Source organism: Lissotriton vulgaris, chromosome 6 (genome assembly GCF_964263255.1).
Source record: "Lissotriton vulgaris chromosome 6, aLisVul1.2, whole genome shotgun sequence".
In the NCBI taxonomy this organism is placed as follows: Eukaryota; Metazoa; Chordata; class Amphibia; order Caudata; family Salamandridae; genus Lissotriton; species Lissotriton vulgaris.
The window spans coordinates 1166825639-1166849598 of NC_141694.1; the positions used below are offsets into that span (position 1 = coordinate 1166825639).

Below are 23960 nucleotides of genomic sequence, written 5' to 3' on the forward strand. Positions count from 1 at the left end.
CTAACTATAACTCATGAGCCCGCAATCCACTGCTGATAATGTCACATATTACATCATTCATGACATGGTCAGTGACATCACTGATGACATCATCCAGTGAATGTGGTGTGGCGACCAAGTTTCCATAGGAAGAGCTTTTTTTGTTTTGCTTATAACTTTGGCGTAGTTTGATGAATCTTCATGAAATTTTCCAAACAAATTCCTTGTTCATATCAGCTCCTATGTTGTAAGTATGGGGGTGATTTATTGAGGGGGGCGGAGAAAAAAGGGGGGTCCCAAAACATGTTTTCTCCCTGTTACTTTCCATAGGAAACTTTAGACAAGGCTGCAGGTCGAACGGGTGCACGGAATTACCCCACATTTGGCAGGGAGAAGGGTCTTGGTCTAGAGAGCACGCTTTTGTTTATTTGGTGTAAATCCGTTATATAGTTTTTGAGAAATATCGAAATTTACAGATATCGATATTTTGGAATCTGCCATCTGATTGGCTGAGACGTTACGAGCACAAGCTTGCTGCTTATTGCCTGTGAGCAGTGTGAGCTGTTGCAACTAGGAAGCGCTGGCCGCCATTTTGTGTTTTCGTTAAAACGAGTAAGGGGAAAAAAGGGTGAAAAGAGTAGGAAAGAGGAGGATAGGAGCAGTGTAACCTCTGTGGGGGAGTGCGAGGCGAAGTTGTCACTCCTACCGGTCTGAAAGTGCTGTGTTGGTCTAAGTGAAATGGTGCTGAGATGAGATGCTGCTACACTCGGGTATGAAACCGAGAGGCTAAACCGAGAGCTCATTGCTGTAAAGTGATGTGCTCTTGTCTTTGCAGCATACATGTGCAAGGAGTGTTAGTAGGTGTTTATACCATACAGGGAGTAGGAAGCAAACTACTGACCGCTACTGTGCATTTATACAATACCGGAAGTGGGTAGTTAAGTACGCACGCCTACCGGTGTGAAGACTCGGGGATCAAAGCGAGCTGATTCATGTAAAGTGATGGTAACTGGGCTCTGTAGCATACTTGCCGCTGTAGTACAACTGTGCAAGTAGTGTTAGTATGCGATTCTACTATACAGGGAGTGGGAAGCGAACTACTCACCCCTAGTGGTCTGAAGACTCAGGGATTAAAACGTGAGCCTAAATCGTGAGCTCATTGCTGTAAAAGTGATGTGCTCTGGGCGGTGTAGCATACCTGTGGAAGTAGTGTTAGTTTGCGTGTATACAATACAGGGAGTTGGAAGCGAACTACTCATCCCTGCCGGTCTCAAGACTTGTGTATGAAACTAGGAGCTCATTGCTGTAAAGTCATGTGCTCTGTGTAGTATTCCAATGTAAGTCATAGTGGAATGTTAGTAATACTACTAGAATGTAAGTATGTAATGTTAGAATGTAGGGCTGTAATGAGGGAAACCTTGGGGAGTTTGTACACAGTGCTGTAGAAGACAGTTGCGTTGCTGTCTGCTCCTGTTGGTGTTTGTTTAAACTGTCTTGTTTTGCTTCAATAAATCTACTTATCAGATCCACTGCTGTCTGCCTCTTCACTACATACATTTGTCGAGGAGCGGGAGAAGGTAAAAAGAAGGCAGCACTCACCAATATATCGAGGTTGCTAGTGTTGTGCTGAAGACCCGTTTTGTTCGTGAAGCTGTTTCTACTCATCAAGGGTCGTCGGCTCATTAAGCTATGTCATCCGACCTCTGGTAGGATTTATATTTTTGGATTTTGGGCTTCCTCTGCCTCTTCACTGCACTCTGGTTGGTGTTAGTATGCGTTTATACTAATTCTGTACTTGTGCAGTAACCAATGCATCATGGCCCTAGGGAGCGCCATCTCCCAGGCGCAGCTCATACAATGTCCCTGGGTGTGCGTCGGTGGGACTTTTATGTTTGCTATTATAGGGTGGGTGCATGGCTTCCACCCTGTGATAGCATATCCTTGTTTGCCTCGTTAAAGCGAGAGGAGAAAAACCTAGTATTGCTTTAATAGAGTGGATCCGGATAGTAAAAATGGAGGAAAAAAATTAACTGGGTCTCACTGTTCATTTAAATGAGCCTACTGGTGGGTAATGTTCCATGGCCAAACCTATTATTATATTGCGGTGTCTCTGCAGCTCTGGGGACCTAAATCTCACATGTAAATTAAGTGTGGGAGAGCACAGAGACATTTTGCAGCGTAGGGGATCGCCACGACCCCTTGTATTGTTTACTAATTGTTCGGGGGGCTTCGAGGCCAACTCAAGTCCAGGGATCGCCACCCTCTGGGGCTTTACTTAAATATGCAGGATGGGCCTCGCCAGTCCCTGAAGCCTCGGTGGCCCTAGGCAGTGCCTTATTGGTTCTGTAATCACACGGGCAGTAATCATGGTGTTATCAAGTGGTACATTCATAGAACCCTTGCAGTTGTATAATTACCCAGGCTTCATGTATGTAATAGTATGTTGGTTTATATTTGGTAAGTGCACCAGAAAATTACAAATGTTTTCTCTCATATCCTCCTATCAACCGCCGATTTTCACAAAAAACTAGAGGCAAGTGTTGTCAGAAGAAGAAGAGCCACACACTCACTTATTTATTGGTAAAAAAAATGTAACCTTTATTAAAACAAAACAAATAAATGGAAACACAACTTTATTCTAACAAACAACAGTATAACATAATATATGTGGGTGGGACTCCTCCGGACGCAGTATGTGTGCCATGTCCAAGAGAAAAAGAAAGGTAGTCAGAATGAAAGGAAGATATTGAGAATGGGAGAGAGAGGGAGTGGGTGGAAGGGAGAAGGGGAGGGAGTGTCAAAAGAACAGAGGGAAGAGGAGACAGAGCCTGGGTCTACTGCAACCAGCCCTCACTGTTTACCTCCCGTCACCAGTGTGTCTAGGACGCTGCGGTCCGCGAGAAAGATTGTGGTTCAGCAAGTCCTTAAAAAGAAACAGATATGAATGAGGCCAGTGATTACATTATTATCTACGGCAACATCGCTTGCCTGCGCCTGTGCACCCAGGCTGCTGCACCCCAGCCCCTTCCCAAGCATTGTGCTCAATTGCAGCTCCTGCGCACCTAGGCTTCACTGCTCACCTGCCACCACCGGTGTGTCCAACGACATGCCGGTGCAAGCTCAGACTCCGGGGTGCCTCTCTAGGGTGGCACATCAGGTCTCCGGTTGAGGACAGGGTTTTGATACCACGATGGAAGGCGGCAGAATGCCAAAGGCATCATCAAGGGTGAGCACCTGCTCCTCCCATTTTGACGTAACCAATTCAGTGTCTGAAAAGGGAGAAATAATATAATAGTGGAAACGTCTGGAGGTAAATGAAGGTTTACTTGAAGCTTAATAGAGAACACCAGTTGAGTGCATTCTTCCTTCTTGAAGTACAATCTACCAACTGTTAGTGGTTATTGTGGTCCAAAGTGGAGTTGGAGTGCATGAGAATACACAAGGTTAAATAATATGTTATGGCAACGTTCACATACAAAGGAACAGAGTGCATGCTAGAAGCATAATATGCGAGTGTAAAGCAGTGGCGCAAGCCTGAGTGCATGTACACTTAGTAATTAGCTCCCTACAGTGTTCCAAAAGCCAACGCCACATGTCTGTAGGGCAGCGCTGCCCACTGGCTCAGGCCTACAGTACGGTCCATCAGGTCCTTAAAATGAGACAGACATGTGACTGAATGAGGTCAGAGATCACATCATTATGCACGGCAACATCACTTGTTCGCACCTGCGCAGCCAGGCTGATGCACCCCACTCCTCCCTCAGCACTTCGCTCAATTGCAGCCCCTGGGAACCAAGGCCCACTGTTCACCTGCTATCATTGTTGTGTGTCCAAAAACGACGGGCAGCAGTGTTCACAATTCAGTTGCAGTGTTGATTGCAGGATGGTGTACACCTCATGGATCCCTTTCAAAACACGACGTCCACTAGAGTTCACAATTCATGTCCAGTGTTGATTGGCAGGATGGTGTACGCCTTATGGATCCCTTTTTTTTTATTGCACATTGTGATATGCGAGGTGGATGCAGCCATATCACCTGAGGCATTGTAGAAGAACTGTGACATGTGGCGTGGTCTTTATCCTATTTATACAGACGCAAAGTGGGCTGGGCTTGCGTAGGCCAGGCCAGTGTAGGGGTGTGAATAATTGTTCCTGGAACCTTGGCGTTGTTCAGTTCCTGCCTGTTCAGGAAGTGTACTTATGTATGTGTCCCTGTTGCAGTTTTGACGTCGGATAATGCGTAATTTACATCAATGTAGCATATACCGGGAGGGCGGCAACTATCGTTAATGAGATGCTGTTAGAAAACATTGAATGGCCAACATCACATGTCGTTGTCAAGCTTGTGGATATGCACAGAAACGCATGTAATTGGTGTGCGTTATTATTGAAAGTGTTGCTATCCCGAAATGCACACATGTGAATGTGCTCGTACGGAGGGAGGATCAGCAGTGAGGCTACGTCATACATAGTGATAACGTTCATTACAGTCAAGCAATGCATGTCAAACGTGAATCTCAAAGTCTCACATATGACACACTACTATATTGGTAAAGCCTGACAACAGAGCATACAGCAACACAAATGTACACATTACTCCTTACTGTTTGTCATATGTGATCTAGGATGTGCACTATGCCCGTGGCTGATGATACTCCTTCGAGCCACCAATACCCAGGCCGAAAAGCAGTGCAATAATGTGCACACACACACACCAGGGGCATCATGTAACAAACATTTATTTTTTCGATGTAACGTTTCAGATGCATGGCCATCACACGTGGAAGGCTAATGTACAGACCATGAATATTGATCAAGATGATCATTGCATGTAGTGTGTAGTATAAGATATGTTTACACAGTAAAATCACTTTTCGAAAAACTCTCTAAGCAGAAGGGGTGTGTCTCATCAAATGCTGCACGGAGAATGACAAAAATGGGTGGGGTCCTCCAACTGTTACAATGGAAAATGTTATGAACCAATCAAATGCATTTTTTTGGTCACATGGCGGTCGCGCATCGAGGGCACAAGGAGGACACACCCGACGCGACTTTGTGGAAATATATTTATCATAATATCAGTTTATTACAGTTAGAAATATCTAAATGTTTAAAATATTTTTGGTTATCGCTTGCTGTCATATACAGTTTAAAGGTATTTAGATATAGTTTTGAGACATTAAAAAAAATGAGGAAATGGCGTACCCAGCGCGCCACCATACGTCTATGACGTAACATAGGGCCTGGCAGCGTGGGCTCACCGCATACGCAACGCGCAGTGGGGGCGACCCCATACGTACATGACGTAATGCATGGCTTGATACTGTGTACCCTTCGGATACCAAAGTAGGAGCTCGCACGACCTCATACATATATGATGTTACGCGGGACGCGGTGCCACGAACCAGTCGGATACAAAATGGGCATCATTTACGAGTTTAGGAATATGGCGGATAGGATTCGCGTGGTGATGGAGCTTGGTACACTACCGGTTTGGGACTACAGTTTTCTCCCAAAAAAATAAAGTGGGACTGCTGAGGGGTGGTCAGAGGCCATGCCCTCTTTTTACATCACTCTGCAATTGCGCCTCCTGATGCACTTCTGTTTGGGTGATGAAGTCCACTTTAGTCCTGAAGTGCTCAGGACGCAAGGGTACCTCATGGCCCCTCGAGCAGTGCACCAAGAGGCGCGTTTGCAGAGTGGTATAAAAAGGGGCATGGCCTCCGACCACCCCTCAGCAGTCCCACTGTGTGGGGCTTACTGGAAGTAAGAAGTGAGCTAGTTGGCCCCTAAGGACCCTCAGTAGCGAAGGGGACTTCATCCCCCAACCTAGAGCGCGTTACAAGGTATATTTGCAAAGTAGTGTTGAAAGAGGGTGGGACTTTGGGCGAGTTGCACAGCCTCCTTTGTTTTTTTATTTTAGGAAGGGGGCTGTGTGCCACCCCCTTTCCCTGACCCTTTTGGTCCCGGGGGACTCCATCACCCAGGGCCAGACCTATTTTTCCTTTTTTTTCAATACAACGGGAGGGGTGTGTGGCCCCCCTCCTGAGGCCGATTCTGGCCCTAGGGACCCCATCCCCAAGAACCAGCCAATTAATTTTTGATAAAGGGGGGCTCAGCGGGCCCCTCCCCATTTAAAAAAAGACCCTATGGGATGGGACCTCTCAGGGCCTGATGAGCTTCATGGACCCAATCCCTTTTTAAAAAAGCCTGGAGTTGGGTTCCCACGGCAAGGCCCTGAGGTCAACACCCTGCCACACACCACTGAAGGCCGTATGCAGTGTAGTGTTCGCTGCCTTTGGGGGGGTTAGCCAAAGGGCCTGGCTACAGTGTAGGCCTTGTGGCCACCCCCAGTGCGCATGGCTGAAGCCTGTGCACAGTGTGGGGTTGGATTCATTCAAAGGCCCTCCATGTTGTGGGGCTGGCAACCTTTACAACAATTGGTCACAGGGCTTGGCTGCAGACCAGGCCTTGTGGCTGACCGCCCACTACGCATTTCATGCTGTCACCATTCACTCCCTGGGCTCTTGTGCCCACCACCAGGGGGCCAAATTGTGGGGCTTTCCAGTGTTCTAATATGCTTCCAGACACTCCCCTGAATGCATGTCTTGACTTCCAGGAATTTGGACATCATTTAGGAATTTACATCCACTCCCAATCCATGCTTTGTCTCCACCCTTGAAGGCCAAGAATGGGTGAAGGAATTCAGCTCACCTGTGGCTGGCTGCTGCTAGCCTGTTAACACCCGATGCGCATGAATACAGTGAGCTCGTTTAAGCCCCAGTTCCTTTCAGCCCTATGTTAGTCATTGTAGCTGTTCTCCGTGAGACCGATCCTTGTTTCCTGAGCTTTTGATATTCCTTGATTCCTGAGCTATAGTTAATCCTTTTTTATTTATTCCTGGGCTATAGCCATGCCTTGTGCCTGTATTCGTACTGCCTGTAGTGTTTCCTTGTTTCCTGAGTTCCTGAGCTATAACTATTCCTTGTACCGGAGTTAGCACTGCCTGAAGTGCTACCTTGTTTCCTGAGTTTCTGGGCTATTGGTATTTTTTGTTCCTGGGCTTCAGCTATTTCTTGTTCCTGATTTGCACTGCTTGCAGTGCTCTCTTGACTGCTTGTTTCCTGAGCTGTAGCTATTTCCTGTTTCCTTGAACCAGTACTGTCTGCAGTGCTACCTTTACTCCTGAAGCATTAGCAATTCCCTTTTCCTGAACCAGCACTGCCTGCAGTGCTACCTTGACTCATGAACCTTAGCTTAATTCTTGTTCCTGCCCCAGCACTGCCTTCTATGCCTTTCTTCCCACTTCCTTGGTTTCAGTTCTAGTTTGCTGTCTTTCTATTCTGCTGTCTTGTTTTTGTTGCCTTGTATGTTTGTTACCTACTTTCTGACAAGTGTGCCCTGTGATCTCCTTTCTTTCCTGTTAAGCACTCCTTCTTGCTAGCACCTTGTCTATTGTGCTTGTGTTTAATTCTACCCCTTTGCTGTTAGTGCCTTGCGTGTTCCGGTTTGATCGCCAGGATCTGTGGGCACAGCTGACTACCTAGGTGGTGTTTCTTATTCACTGTGAGTATTATCTTTGAGTTACAGTTATAACATCACCATAGGTATAAGCTCCACAGACCCTGACTTTGCATACATATACTATATGTGGGGATTTTCAGTCACCTGTAACAGCAATTGTGGGTGAGGAACTTACTGAGCTTCAGTCTTACTGTGTGGAGCTCCTGAGTGCTTTGCCCTACATTGCCTTTATGGTTAATGTTGTCTTCTATATATGTCTTGCACGTTCGTCCAGGGTGTAGTTAGTCTGAATGCTAAATTGTCTCGTGAGTGCCCTTCTTTTCTGAGTCTTACCCATCATGTTCACTTGTACCGGTTTCCCCTTTGGATCCCTTTTTCTCCTCAGACTCCCTGTGTGATCTTGGGCAGCTCTGTACTACTCTTTATGTGCACTGTACATTTTCTACCCAGTACTTGCCCAAGTCCCTGACTGTGTTGCTGACATAGTCCCGGACAGTGCCTGACACATGGGCTGCATAGTGTTGACTGGATGTGGGGGGTTGTCTGCAAGGTCTTCAACAGGCCAGGCTCTGCAGTCCATGTGCAGCATGGGCTTGGATTTACATATTGAATCAACAATTGCTTTATGTTAAAAACAACTAGAAATTCACAGAAGAAAACAAACTTTAAAGTAACGTTATAGTAAGTGTGTGATAAAAGATCTGTTCTTTTTAAACCATAGGAATTTACTGAAAAACTCAAAGACTAAAGTAACTTTACAGTTAGGCGAGTTTGTCATTGATAACATTACCTTTTTGAAATGAAAAAAACACAGAAATTTACCAATTATAGCTAGCAGTGCTAACTATAATGTGTGCCCGCACCATGCACTGCTTATGACCTCACATATTACACCACTCATTACATGTTCCATGACATCATTTATGACATATCTGATGACATCTGAAATGATGGAGTGTATTCTAAGCTAGGCTGGTTTATGTACCGCATGTCTATGGTGCTATTCAGTAGTAAACACAACCAGTTGGGCACATGATGTGGGCCTAAGAGATTCCTGTTTGGATGTTTGATTATGGGGAAAAAAACGCCCGCATTCCCATGGTAATTGTTTTTTCCATGTAAGCAAATGCCTAGATCCTTAATGCTCCCTCTCCAATGATCTGGATACCTCATTAGGGAAAGCAGGCCACCAGCTCTCAAAATCAGGAGGAGAGGTCTCTGCTTAAGAGCGATTGGTGCAGCGTGTTTTCAAGTAAAGGCTCACCCATCAAAAATAAGTACATAGCCCATCTTCAGCAATGGCCTCAAGAACAGTATGAGTGGAACTGTTAAAGCCCTTGTGGTGAAATACATAAACACCCATAACTACTGAGACCACTCTAACACCCTACACATACTAGCTCCTGTCCCACACTGCTAGAAGAACACTCACAAGCTTCACAGAGTGCCAGTAACATAACAAGAATCATTCTAACTCCTCTCACATATTAGCAGTCTTGCCCTAATGATAGCACTGCCACCCCATCAGAGTATCACTCCCACTACCGATGTAGTCTTACACCTCTGACTGACTAGTAGTTACACCCTTCCAGAATACCTCTCCCAGCCCTCACAGACTAGCAGTCACATACTACTAACAGCACTCTCACACACCTCAACAACTATCATACACAACCAGAAGAACTATCACACCCCTAACAAACTATCAGCAAGTCACATAGATCTGGCTAATAAATCAACATGACTTTTCATTATTGGTGAGTTTATGTGTCATTCCGTATAACTAAGTGGGAGAATCCAAGAAATGTAATCAGTATGTGGATGAGCAGATTTATGGGTGAACACATATGGATGGGTGATTGACTACCTGATGGATGTTTTCAAGCATATTCAATTATATATAATATAAAAATATAAAAAAGAATTTAGCAAAAAAAAGTATATGCAATGCAGTCAAACACACATAATATTTTTAATTACATCACATTACACTGAAAATACTGCAGAAATGTTATAACAGTGTATGGAACTTACCGTAAGGTGAATGCACGCATATTGTCTCATCTGCAAGAGGCACATTAGAAAATGAATGCAGTGAACTGCCACATGTTGAATCTAAAATCAAAGCCAATGTAGCTAAAATACAGTGGATTGAAAACGTTAATTGAAAAAACTGTTTGAGAAACATGTAATAATAATTGTGAGGCATACATGAACAATAACAGGAAGGAAAAAGAAAAACAGTAATATCCATGAGCTAATAATAACACAGTTGACAACAAAGATGTACTCATGTCAGCCATTTCCTCACCCACACCTTGTCTGATTAAAAGCTAGCCTCATTTGGGGGGGGGGGGGGGGAGGAGCTGCATTTAATGCATTACATTATAGCAGAGGTCTTCAAACTTTTTGATGCCGAGACCCCCGTGTAAAACCTTTTTAGGCGTAAGGAACCCCTTCCGACAAAAGTTTCTAGAAACTGGTACTCCTTATCATAAACTTTTGACAACCATAAATGCGCCTGTTAGACCTCATCACATCCCTCCATCATTCATCCACCCACACTTTCACACATCCATCCATCCACCCTTTCATCCTTCCACCCATACATCCATCCTTCACCCATCCACCCTTACATCCTTCCATCCATACATTCATCCTTTACCCATCCACCCTTCCTTCCATCACCCATCATTCATCCACCCACCTTTTCACACATCCATCCATCATTCATCCATGCAACCTTTTATCCATTCATACATCCATCCACCCTTTCGTCTTCCCATCCTTCATCCACCTAACATTTCATCCTCCCATCCATACATCCATCCTTCATCTAACCACCCTTTCATCAATCCATCCACCCACCCTTTCATGCATCCATCTACCCATCATTCATCCCCCCACCTTTTCACATATCCATCCATCCATCATTCATCCATCCACCCTTTCATCCATCCATCCTTCGTCTGTCAACCCTTTCCTTCTTCCATCCATACATCTATCCTTCACCAATCTATCCTTCATACATCCACCCTTTCATCCTTCCATCCATACATCCATCATTCATACATCCACCCTTTCTATCATCCATCCACTCATCATTCATCCACCCACCTTTTCACACATCCATCCATCCATACATCCATCATCCATCCATTCACCCATCCTTTACCCATCCACCCTTCCTTCCCTCCACCCATCATTCATCCACCCACCTTTTCCCACATCCATCCATCATTCATCCATGTAACCTTTTATCCATTCATACATCCATCCACCCTTTCATCCTCCCATCCATACATCCATCCTTCATCCATCCACCCTTTCATCCTCGCATCCATGTATCCATCCTTCATTCATCCACCCTTTCATCCTCCCATCCATACATCCATCCACCCTTTCATCCATACATCCATCCACCCACCCTTTCATTCATCCACCCATCATTCATCCCCCCACCTTTTCACACATCCATCCGTGCATCATTCATTTATTTATTTATTTATTTATTTTTTGCACTTATAATGCACGCAGATACCCACAAAGGGTTTCCCGGCGCCAAGATTGGGAGGCTGAAAACACAGAAAGCGCAGAAAGCAACCCGGTCAAAGACCGCGATTATTTATCAAAGAGCCAAGTTTTAACCCCTTTCTTAAAGCTGGCGAGATTTTCCTCCTTACGCAGGGCTAAGGGAAGGGAGTTCCAAAGGACTGGTCCCAGATGGGAAAAGGACTTTCCCCCCATACGGGCCAGTTTAAATCTAGGAACCACAAAGTTTGCTCCATTTAAAGAGCGGAGGTTGCGTGCAGGAACGTAGGGCCTAACCAGTTTTTGCAGGTACTTTGGTGCGGTTCCTGCCTTGATCTTAAACATGTAGGTCAACGCTTTGAACCGAACCCGGTTCTCAACTCTAAGCCAGTGCAGGTCCTTTAGGTGCTTCGAGATCCTAGCTGTCCTAGGGATCTTACATAGCAGCCTGGCTGCGGAGTTCTGGACCAGTTGAAGCCCCTAATCACAGCTAAATTGGAACCCAGACATAAGATGTTACCGTAGTCAAGCCTAGATGTAATCAGTGCATTGACTACGGTCTTCTGGGTATCCACAGGCAGCATCCAGATGATCTTCCGCAGCCATTTGAGGATAGTGAAGCACGTACCAGCTACTTTATTGACCTGCTGTTTCATCGATAAAGAATCATCGATGCATACCCTTAAGTTTCTGACCTGGGTAGCCGGGCTGGGAAAAGCACCCAAGGATGGCGGCCAATGGGTATCCTGCCACAGATCTCTCTTTTTACCTAGGAGAAGAATCTCCGTCTTCTCCCCGTTGAGCTTCAGCTGATTTGTTGACATCCAGCTGAATACTTCGTGAAGACCTCATTTCAGCGCAGAGGGGGATGAAGGCTTTGAGTTGGTAAGAGAAAAAATAATCTACGAATCATCCGCATATGTCATGAGTTCTAGACCTACTCGTTCTGCTAAATCGGCGAGAGAGCGGAGATACAGGTTAAAAAATAACGGACTCAAAATTGAGCCCTGAGGCACGCCATGGGGTGAGAAAAAGGTGTCTGACTGAGCTTGCGAGGACGAGATCTGAAACGTCCGGTTGCTCAAGTAAGACGCGATCCAGTCCAGCGCTTTCCCTCCGACACCATCATCACTCAGCCTAGCAAGCAGTCTGTTGTGTGAGATGGTGTCGAAGGCCGCACTTAGATCAAGTAAGACAAGAGCAACCGTTTGCCCCTCGTCCAAAAGTCCCCTGATCTTCTCGGTGACTCCCAAGAGGGCGGACTCGGTGGAATGGCCCGCCCTAAAGCCTGACTGGGAAAAATGGAGTAAGTTGTTATTCTCCGTATATGTTGAGAGTACACCGTGAATATGCTTCTCTAAGATCTTTGAGAAAGCGGGCAACAGGGAAATTGGGCGGTAGTTGGCCAGCACCTCAGGATCAGCAGCCGGCTTTTTCAATAGAGGGCTGACCATGGCGTGCTTCCAAGCCGCTGGGACGGTTGCCAGATGAATGGAGGCATTTAATGTTTCAGCAATAGTCCCCAGGGCTGAGTCATCCAGTTGGCTCAGAATACTAATGGGGAGAGGGTCACAGGGAGAACCTGATTTAATGGAAGCGGCTAAGGATTTCAGAGTGTCCAAGGAGATGGGTGGCCAAGAGTCAAGCCGTTGTCCTGTTGGGTTTACAGAAGATGGAACTTCCCTGTCATCCCTCACCAGGGGATTAATATTGGCAATAATGTTCTCGATCTTTTCCACAAAGTACGTGGCAAGATTTTGACATTTTTGAGGGGTCAGGGGGGGTGCGGCCGCCATAGAATTAGCTCCGGCCAGTTCTTTGACTGTATTAAAAAGAGTCCGTGCTTTATTGGCGGCAGTGTTGATGGTCTCTGTTACATAGCGTGCTTTGGCTCTGGTGCAGGCCATATGGTAGAGGTTTCTGGCCTTACGATATGTTTCCTTTTTTAGAGGGTCATAATGTTTGCGCCATTTCCGCTCGAGTGCCTTACACTTGGTTTTTTCTAGCTTTAATTCATCATTGTACCAAGGAGCTGGGGGACGGTGAACATTCCCTCTGCACTTGGTAAATGGGCAAACAAGTATCGACTGCTCTCTCCAGCCAGGTATGGGCTTCCCGCGCAATTGTTTCCATATCAGTGCCCAGAATGGGGGGGTGTCATTTTAGTGCATTCTGCAACTCGGTCAAGTCCAATCATTCTTCCACCCATACATCTATCCTTCACCAATCTATCCTTCATCCATCCACCCTTTCATCCTTCCATCCTTCCATCATTCATCCATCCACCCTTTCATCCATCCATTCACCCTTCATTCATCCACCCATCTTTTTACACATTCATCCATCATTCATCCACCCTTTCATCCATCCATTCACCCTTCATTCATCCATGCAGTCTTTTATCCATCCATACATCCATCCACCCTTTCATCCTCCCATACATACATATATCCACCCTTTCATCCTCCCATCCATACATACATCCATCCTTCATCCATCCACCCTTTCATCCTCCCATCCATACATCCATCCTTCATCCATCCACCCTTTCATCCTTCCTTCCACACATCCATCATTCATCAATCCACCCTTTCATCCACCCATTTACCCATCATTCATCCACCCATCTTTTTACAAATCCATCATTCATCCATCCACCCTTTCATCCATCCATCCTTCATCCGTCCACCCTTTCATTCTTCCACCCATACATCTATCCTTCACCAATCTATCCTTCATCCATCCACCCTTTCATCCTTCCATCCATCCATCATTCATCCATCCACCCTTTCATCCATCCATTCACCCTTCATTCATCCACCCATCTTTTTACACATCCATCCATCATTCATCCATCCACCCTTTCATCCATCCATTCACCCTTCATTCATCCACCCCATCTTTTTACACATCCATCCATCATTCATCCATCCACCCTTTCATCCATCCATCCTTCCGTCCACCCTTTCATTCTTCCATCCATACATCTATCCTTCACCAATGTATCCTTCATCCATCCACCCTTTCATCCTTTCATCCATACATCCATCATTCATCCATCCACCCTTTCATTCATCCATCCACTCATCATTCATCCACCCACCTTTTCACGCATCCATCCATCTTTCAGCCTTTCATCCATCCATCCACCCATCATTTATCCACCCACCTTTTCCGTGCCTCTCTCATGGGGGTGGGGGGATCAGTATCTCTCTGCGTTGTCTTCCTTCTTCTTTCCCACTCATGGGAGGCCATCTCTGTGCCTCCCTGCTGGGGGCGGGGGAGGTGTCACGGGACCCACAGCTCCAGGTGCGCAACATCCATTGAACTCAAAGGGCTAAACTACATCCACTCCCCCAGCCCCCCCCCCCCACCCCCCCAGCTCGTGTATGTGAGCCCGGCTGTAACAGCTTCAGGGACACACACACAGTCACACCCAATTACTTGACAAGTCTTTAAAAGACCTTCTACTTGTTAATGAGGCGTTGATGTATTTCACACCTCGGTGTGAATTAGGCCTCCGCCGTGAGCACCCTCAGCCCAATGCCAGGAACTGCACTCTGCAGAATCTGCGACCCCCTTCCCAGAACTCCACGACCCCCCTGGGGGTCGCGCCCCACAGATTGAAGACTGCTGCATTATAGGGACATCTACTGCATTGTAATTGCATCACCCATATGGGTTGAGGGTGACAAAATTCTGATATCAGTAACCTAATGCACATTAGCAAACAAACATTCACACAGTGACACAATGAAAACTACTCCATCAACACATTACATTTTGTAAACGACAGAGCACATTCACAACATCCTATCTATCATCAACAGTCACACATTTGATTGTATATTCCATTTGCTTCTATATTTATGCTTAACATGACTTTCTCCCACTTTTGGCATTCATAAACTTTTCATGAACATAGGTTGCCCTTTGATAGAATCTCTCATTAGACTCACCACAAGCACAAACAGAAGAAATAACACTATCTTTACCTAAAAATATCTTGACAGTTGTTACTGGTTAGCCTTGATTCTTTTAATCACTCACTTTAAATTAACTTCTGTTTCCCCCAATCAAGCAAATAATGATGGAAATCTTGTAGTACCATATACCCTACCTTACACTATGCCAACTGGTGATTGGCTTTCCACTAGGGGTGGGTGGAATTTTTAATACTGCCAGCAGAATTGGAGGCATTTGGTAATTCAACTTTACTTTGTAGCACAGAATCATTAATACATTTTGCTGCTCTGTTTTAAAGCAGGGTTAATCAGCACTAACTGTAATATTAACTACAGCTTTCATCACAGGTGACCAGAAACTACACTTCCTTTCAGCCATCCTGCTTTGGAGACATGCACAGCCTAGATGTCTCTGCTTGAGCCACTTTTTCATTAATCAAAGGTTTCTGTCTGTACTTGCCCAGATTACTGGGACGTATAGTAGGGGTCAAATCTATGTCCCCATCACAAATCATAACAGCCTGTGTAGGGGTTCTGACTAGGCCAGAATCTCCCTCAGATACCCACTACCCCCTTAGTTTGTGGACCAACACTGCCAGCTGTACTAGTGGGTGCAGGTGCCTTAGGGGCTGCAGTGTCGGGGGCTCCACTCTTTTTACACTCACTTGTCCAGTGAGAGGTGTTTTTACATGTACTACACCCGGGTTTTCTTTGACCTTCTTTCTTCTTCTTCTTGGAAGTTTGGGACCCACCCTCAGTATTAGTTTGGGGCCCTCTTGAAGACTCCTGGTCAGGCATTCTTGTATACAGACCTCCTGGCAGACTGTATGATTTCACAACTATCCTGATAGAAGCTACAGCACACCTAGCAATAAGGAAAAGCAGACTGTTGGTGCTTGGTGATATGAACGTCCACCTTGACGATCCCCTCGATACAGAGGCTAATGACATTAGGTCTGAACTTCTCTCTCTACAGCTCGACCTTATTAACAATGAGCCCACTCACAGATTGGGCCACCTCTTAGACCCTATCTTTATGAATGGTTCCGGAGTACAAGCCACTTCCCCTATTCCGGTCCCCTGGACTGATCACTTTATTATTCCATTTGTCATGCAGTTATCCGAATCTGATCCTAAACCAGCCTGCAATCACCGTTACCTGCGACGGAACTGGAAAAATTTTTCCCATGAGACTTTTAACAAGCTACTCGAAATAGGAGGTCCCCTGGGAAGCACAGACTGTGAAACAGCCTATAGTCACTTGCAGAATCACATCTTAAAGGCCCTAAACAGCACCGCTCCTATTCGGAAAATGAAAAACCCCAACATTGCGAGGAAATCAAGCCCATGGTACACGCCTGAACTTCAGGCTATTAAATCTGCATGCAAGAAACTGGAGCGTGAATGGCGCACCAATTTCTGTCCTACTATTAAAACACAGTACAAAAATGCACAAAAACAATATAATAAAAAAATCCGCTCCTCCAAAGCTCTCCACTATAAAATTCGCATAGGGGAGGCTGAGAACTCCTCTAAAGAGCTTTTCAAAATTTTCAAAGAAATTTCGGTGCTTACCAATGACAACCAATCCTGCAATGATTCGGTGGAAACCTGCAATAAAATAGCGCAGTATTTCTCCGGGAAAATCACCACCATTTATGCTAACTTCTCTGGACACCTGACTTCCGGTCACAACTTTAAGGAAAGCTCAGAAACTGATCCTATGGAGCAGTGTCTCCAACACTTTTCGGTACCTCCCACGGAAACGCTCATAGACATTTGCAAAAGCGTTAAATCAGGCTCCCCCCGTGACCCAGCTCCTCCAAAAGTTCTAACCACTAGCCTACAAGTACTGGAACCTTACTTCAGGTATGTCATTCAAGTATCCTTTTCCTCGGCTTGCCTTCCGGAGGACTGGAAAAAAGCTATAGTTTTGCCTATTAAAAAGAAACCTAACGTCAGTCAGGATACATTAGAAAATCTGAGACCTATTTCCCTCCTTCCTTACCTCGCGAAAGTGGCCGAGAAAATTGCAAACAAGCAACTTATGGCCCACTTAGAAACCAATAATTCCCTGCATGGATCCCAATCTGGTTTCAGAACGAACTACTCTACGGAGACAGCCCTCCTAAGAGCAACTGAAACTCTTCGGGCAGGAGCTGACGAGGGTCACACAATGGCACTCATCATGCTGGACCTCAGTGCTGCGTTTGACACTGTTTAGAAAAGGGGGTGGTGATGAACAGAGTGTCTGAGTTAAACAGACTACTCTTACCCAGTCCAAAGATCAGGGCTTGATCCATCACCGTTATTTATCTCACTGCCCCATCCCAGCTCAGAACCTGGCTATATGCAAATCAGTCTGTCCCTGGCCCAGTGCATCATGGGAACAGGGCAGACTAAACTACCAAGCCAATTCTTCACCAGAAAGGAGACAAGCTACCGGGGACCGGTTTCTGGCATTTCAGCCTTCTTCGGCCCGGCTTGCTTGAATCCTGATGGAGCAGTGAGAAAGGGACTCATGTCTGAGTATACCCTGCCACACCTATAGTGGCCAAAAACGATTTAGAAAAGGGGGTGGTGATGAACAGAGTGTCTGAGTTAAACAGACTACTCACCACCCCTTGTTGTAAATATTTTTGTCCACCCTAAGCGTGGAAGGGTATACTCAGATGTGAGTCCCTTGCTCATTGCACCATCAGGATTCAAGCAAGCCGGGCCGAAGACGGCTGAAATGCCAGAAACCGGTCCCCGGTAGCTTGTTTCCTTCCCAGTGTAAGAATTGGCTTTTGTAGTTTGGTTTGCCCTGTTCCCATCATGCACTGGGACAGGAACAGACTAATTTGCATACAGCCAGGTTCTGAAACTGGGATGGTGCAGTGAGCTAAAAAACGGTGTTGGATCCAGCCCTGATCTCTTGACTGGGTGAGAGTATTCTGTTTAATTCAGAGACTCTGTCCCTCACCACCCCTTGTTGTAAATAAATGCGTTTGACACTGTAGCACACTCCATCTTGCTACAGTGTCTAAACAAAGCTGGGGTCATCAAGACAGCACTAGGTTGGCTTAAAGCTTTTCTTTTAGGCCGCAGCTTTCAGGTCCAAAGAGGTACATTCCTCTCAGATAGCATTGCTCTTGAACAGGGGGTCCCTCAGGGCTCCGCCCTGAGCCCCACCCTGTTCAATCTTTATATGGCCCCACTGGCAGATGTGGTACAATCGTACGGCATAAAATTAGTATCCTACGCAGACGATACCCAACTGCTCATCTCGCTATCCCAAGCCCCTACCTTAGCTGCAACCAACTTTAAAAGCTGCATGCAGGAGCTGGCAGGTTGGATGAACCAACACTGCCTGAAACTCAATGGCTCCAAAACAGAGGTTCTTGTGATAGGTGGTAGCGATACCAGGTGGACTCAGGATTGGTGGCCCCCTTGTCTGGGACCTTTACCTACCCCCGGCAAGGAAGCCAAGAATTTGGGGGTCTGGGTTGATCCCAAACTCTCCTTTGACAGCCACGTCCACAAAGTAGTAGGGAAGTGCTTTGGGGTGCTAAAAACCCTAAATCGAACTCTGGACCTCCTTCCTCTAGAGGCCAGACGCACCCTGACCCAAGCACTAGTCACCTCCCGTATTGATTACGGAAATGTGCTACTTCTAGGGACAACAGAAAAGAATATGAAAAAGCTACAAGTCCTACAAAATACGGCAGCACGCTTAGTCCTTAGGCTACCCAAAAGAGCTCCTTCTAAGCCCACCTTGGATGCTCTCCATTGGCTTCCTATAAAAAAAAGGATCCTCTTCAAAGCACTGCTCATATGCTACAGGATTAACTCTATGAAAGCCCCTGAATACCTCAAGGACCTAGCCATACCCTATGAGCCAACTAGAGCGCTTCGCTCTATGGGAACTGGTCTCCTCAAAATTCCTCGTATAAGGAAGGCCAGGATGGGAGGACGATCCTTTCGTGTGCTGGCGGCAAAAAATTGGAATTCCCTCCCCATGAACATCAGACTAGCTGGAACAGAAACAATTTTCAGGAAACTCCTAAAAACCTACCTGTATACCCTCTAATTTCGCCCTCGCTCTTGCTACTCTCTCCACAGCGCGGGGATACGCCGGGATGGCGTCACCAGGCGCTTTACAAACTCCTTTATTATTATTATTATTAGCTTTCTGCTCCCCACCCTTCTGGTCTGTTTTCTTCTGGTCACCACCCTGGTTCTGGTTATTTTGCTTAACCCTGGTTCTAACCCATTTGTCTGCCTTCTTTCCCAATTCTTGGGGAGAGGTCAGATCTGAGTCAATCAGGTGTTGATGCAACTGCTGGTTCTGACAATTATTTAAGATTTGTTCTCTCATAATTAAATTATACAATCCTGTATAGTCTGTAACCTTACTTCCAGCAACCATCCCTCCAGAGCCTTAGTGGCACATTCAACCAATTCAGACCAGTCCTGAGTCTGTGTCTTCTGGGTCTCTCTGAACATTAACCTGTACTGTTCAGTGGTTAAGCCTAACCCATCTATCATAACACTCTTCAGGACCAGGTAGTTTCTAGAATCAAATAAACAACAAAATAACTGTGGGTCAGCAAAGTAGTGTCTAGCATAGAGTGTGTCTGAGTGGCTGCGTGAATGTTAAACAAGTTGTTAAAGCAGCACACAACAGAGTATCGCACTGGATGGGAAGATATCCATCAGTTGATCATTCTATTCTGCCCTGTCATCATTTGAAACCTTTCCCATAGCAAGGAAGCTAAGTTGTTGCCACTTCAACAAGGAATTCTAGAATCCCCATCACTAACTGTGAGGAGTCTGTCTCGGCCTCTACCTTCAATGGAGAGTCACAAGATTGCTGCCCGCTGCTCCTGAGGGATCTGCTGTACTCGCAGGCTCTCTCAAGTGCAGTCATCCATTTGTGGATATCATCCCCAGCTTTGTAGGGGGCACAATCTTACTTAGGTTTTTATTGTCATAGGACCTGTCTTTATCCTTAGGGATAATGCTGCCACTAGTGGGTACTAACCCACCCTCTCTAGGCTGTCTTGCTCTAGCAAGTTTCTCTTGGGCCAGTGCAACATCTAATTCTTGCTTCTGGATCCTAGGCTCAGTCTCTCTCATTTTGGCCTCATGTTCCCTTCTCTGAGGGCTAGTCATCCCCCTTCTGGAGTGACCATGAGAACCTCTAGAAGCCTGGGAGGATTGGATTCACCTGAGTGATTCCTCCTCCTCCTATGCTCCTGGTTAAGTCCACTTGGGGGTCTGAGTGGGTTCATCCCTGACTCAGTCCCACATAGGCTTAAGTTAGCCATGCTAACCCCTCTGGCTGGCACCTGACTATTTCTGTCATCATCAGAATCACTGCTCTCTCCTTCTGTCCCCTCTTCTTCCTCCTCCTCCTCCTCTTCCTCAGGTTGAGTATCTCCAGTGACTTGGTCATCCTCATCTATCTGGACTACAGGGACAGGGGTGTCAGTATTATCATCTTCAGTGGGAGAGCCTCCTTCAGCATTCCCTGTGGGGTCTGCTTTAGAGGTCTTTAGAGCTTCAGACTGGTCTAAAAGCTCTCTGAGGTGGTCTGTGGTAGGGGTTGGGCCGGTCTTGAGACCTCTTAAGGTACAGATCTGCCTCAGTTCTTTAAAATTAAGCATAGCAAATTTGAATGGTGCCCTTGTAGGGTCACTCTCAACAGGGACAGTCCCAGTGGACCCCTCTGCTCCAGACATTGCTCTAGTGTGGGTGGATATGTACCTACACTGGTGTTTACCTACTAAACCTATCTAGTAGTTGTAGTCAGGGTGTGCTACTCCCTATCCTCTACAACAACTAAGTTCAGTAGAACTTAAGTATACTTGTCTTGTTTCATATGTACCTAGCAGGTACCTGTATGATCTTTCAAATGATACTCTCAAAGATTGTAATGGTAAAACAACAGCAAGCTCAAATCCCACCACTGCCACCAATGTGAGAAGTTGACCTGGTATATGATGCTCACTAGTTCTAGTGATCACCTTGTACCATGCCAAGCAACCCTTATGATGATTGGTTGTAAGTCAACCTTATAGACCAGCTATCCTAGTAGCGTGGACAAAGCAGTCTTAGGCTAAACTCTGTAAAGGCATGTGAAGCAAGCTGTTTTACCATACACAATCCCCTTGAATCCCAAATGAAAGGACACCACACAGATATATATTGAAAATATATATATATTTATTTACTACAAATATCCCCTATACTCTTTATGAGCACAGAAGCAAAAGCGTTAAAACAAAACACAGTTTAAATACACCAAAAGTTGCACAATATGGATGAGCCCTAGGGCCACCTAAACCATATACTAAAATAGTGGTAAAAGAACCACCTAGCTGAAAGGAAGTAGGCCTAGGGCCTTGGGAATCGATGAAGCTGTTTGGGACTAACAGTGAAGAAGTCGGGAAAGACCCGCAGGACTCGGGAGCAGCGCTTAAAGCACACGCAGGCACCAATGCAATGTCAATGGTGCGTAAAAGTTATAAAGTTACTATTTAGGGAACCTTCCGAGTGACCTAGAAGGACAAAACTTAAGGCCTAGACACTAGAGGTGTGTACCAGTGTAGGAACACCGGCGTTGCTGAGTTACCTTACCCTCAGGAAGCGGGTGCACAGGTGCAAAGTAGTGTCGGGTTTCGTCACGCAGGTCGATGGTGCCTGAAGATGAAGATGCTTAAGGCGGGTCGTCGAGGAGAGTTCCGGTGGATCCAAGGGTGGATCTGAAGTGGTGAGGACCTTAAAGCAGAGGGGACAATGTTCAAAGTCACTAGCCAGTGACTCCCGTGGAACCAGGATGGAACCAGGCGATGTCGGGTGCAAACAGGCGAAGAGGTGTAGCTTGTCTCCGCAGCCACGTGGAAACGAAGAGGTCGAGGACGTCCAGGAGTCAATCACAAGCTGTCCTACAAAGGCTCTAGCTGATGGCGGTGTCGGCAACTTGATTGGAGCAAACAGGCCTTGGCTAATGCAAGCCACGCAGGAAGTGAAGAAAGCTTTTCACTCGGACCAGCAAGGTCAGAGCGGGTGCTCCTTTTCAGGGGAGCGAGGGCAAGTCTGGAGCAACTAGACCCGCAGTGTTGATTGTAGATTTCATCACCAAGATGGCCGCTAGCCACGTGGCAAGTGTCAGGGATGGCGCGTCGAGTGGCAAAGTGCAAAAGGGCCCCACGCAGATAGTGGAGATTCTGGGGGGCTGATCTTCAAAGCAAATGCTGCTCTGTGGTGGGGCTTTTCAAACCCCAAAGCACAGCATTGAGGGTGCCTCGGGTACTGCGCAGTCAGCTTCTCGGGGGTCTTTCGAGATGTCCGGTCCCACGTCTCTCAGTGCCTCCACGGGTCTCTTCTTTGCAGGGACTGTGATTCGGGCTCTGAAATGTCTGGGAGTCTGGGTCTCGTTGGGCTTTGGGCTTGGGCTCCGGCAGGAGGCAGCAGCAAAGCAGACGTTGAGTTGCTGGATGGTGCCTGTGTTCACAGGGTGGCCACTCTTCAGTCTTCTGTGCAGCAGAATGTCGAAGTCCAGTCTTCTCCTTTGTTTCAAGTTGATTTCAGGATGATCTGAGGTGCTATGGCACTGTTCCACTCTTATTCCCAATCTGAGGGGTGGATCACCTGCTAGGTCCCTCCTCTGGGTGGGACCAGGAAGGGGGGCGGTTACACCCCCTTTTCTTTGTCCAGCTCCGCGCCAGGACTGGGGCTGGAAAGCCCCAGCACAGGTTTGGACTGGCTTATGCACAGGGACACCTTGTGTGCCCCAGGCATGTCGCAATCTATTCAGCCCTGTCCTACCCAATACACAAAATCCTGTCTGGGGTGGTGCTCGCACCTCCCAAGGCAGGAAAGCCTTTGTCCAAGCCTCCCTTGCTGGAAGGACTCCCAGCAGCAGGAGGTCAGACTTGTGTCTGTGGTGGCAGCATCCATTTTTTGATGCTGAGGCTCTAGTTTAACTTTAACCGGGGTTCATATTATGTACATGTAGTGTCCCTCTATTAGGGTGGAATGCTATCCCCGTCGACAGGACTGTCTAGGGGATAGTATTCAAAATCGTATGACACCTTACTCAACATATTTTGATAAAGCCAAACCAAAGTTAGCATATAACCGCGAGGATTATAATGCACTTAAGAGTATATGGTATGGCAATATCCCGGAACAGCTAAGGGAGTTGTTCCCGGCAGCTGCAGACAGGCTCAGCTCATGCTAGAGCACCATCTCACATGAAACCAAGCACTCTGCCTCCAGGATTGCTGAGGCCTTCCATAGGAGTGGCTTATAGGTTACCATGTGTCCAGTTAGGGTTAGATATTGGGATACTATATCTAAGTAAGAGGTGATTACACCAACTTACCCTAGCTGAGTGATCAGCCAGTCGTGTCAAATATGGAGGCCAGGCCAGAGGTGGCACAATACATGCTGCAGCCCCTGGTAGGCCTTGGATACCCCTATGCCCTGGGTACCTGGAGTACACTGTTACAGGGGCCTATAACGTGAACCAGTTCCAATTCGTAATGCACCTAGCATGCATTGGCATTAATTCAGAGAGAAAACAGCAGGCTGTGGGTCTGATTAGCAGGCCCACAGCCTCATTAAGTCATAAACCAGTGAAGCAAAAAGCAAAAATTTGGGGTGACCATAGGATAGCAGACCCTACTCTCCTACAGATACACATTCAATTTAGCATCCCAAGAGAAAGATGAACCCATGAGCGCAGTCATCACGCGTCTCAGACGTTTGGCTCGTTACTGTGAATTTGAATTGTTCACGACTGAAGACGCCCTTCGCCTGCGAATCATAGAAGGATGCCAGTCTGAGTTGTTACATAGACGTCTATTGAAGAAGAGCTACTCTCTTGACGAGACTGAAGAAATGACGCAGGTACACGATCAGGCGGACGAACATGCAAAGCGAATAGAAGCGGGAAGAGGAGAAAAACTA

General features: G+C 46.4%; 1 protein-coding gene across 1 annotated transcript in view; it reads right to left on the reverse strand.

Annotated features, from left to right (window-relative positions):
* The window catches only part of WDR64 (WD repeat domain 64), a 2246160-nt gene that overhangs the window by 1923682 nt on the left and 298518 nt on the right, over positions 1–23960 (reverse strand). Inside the window, exon 6 of the mRNA XM_086925751.1 lies at positions 9538–9567. Within this exon, the coding sequence (XP_086781877.1) occupies positions 9538–9567 (30 nt within the window). The remainder of the gene's footprint in view (positions 1–9537; positions 9568–23960) is intronic.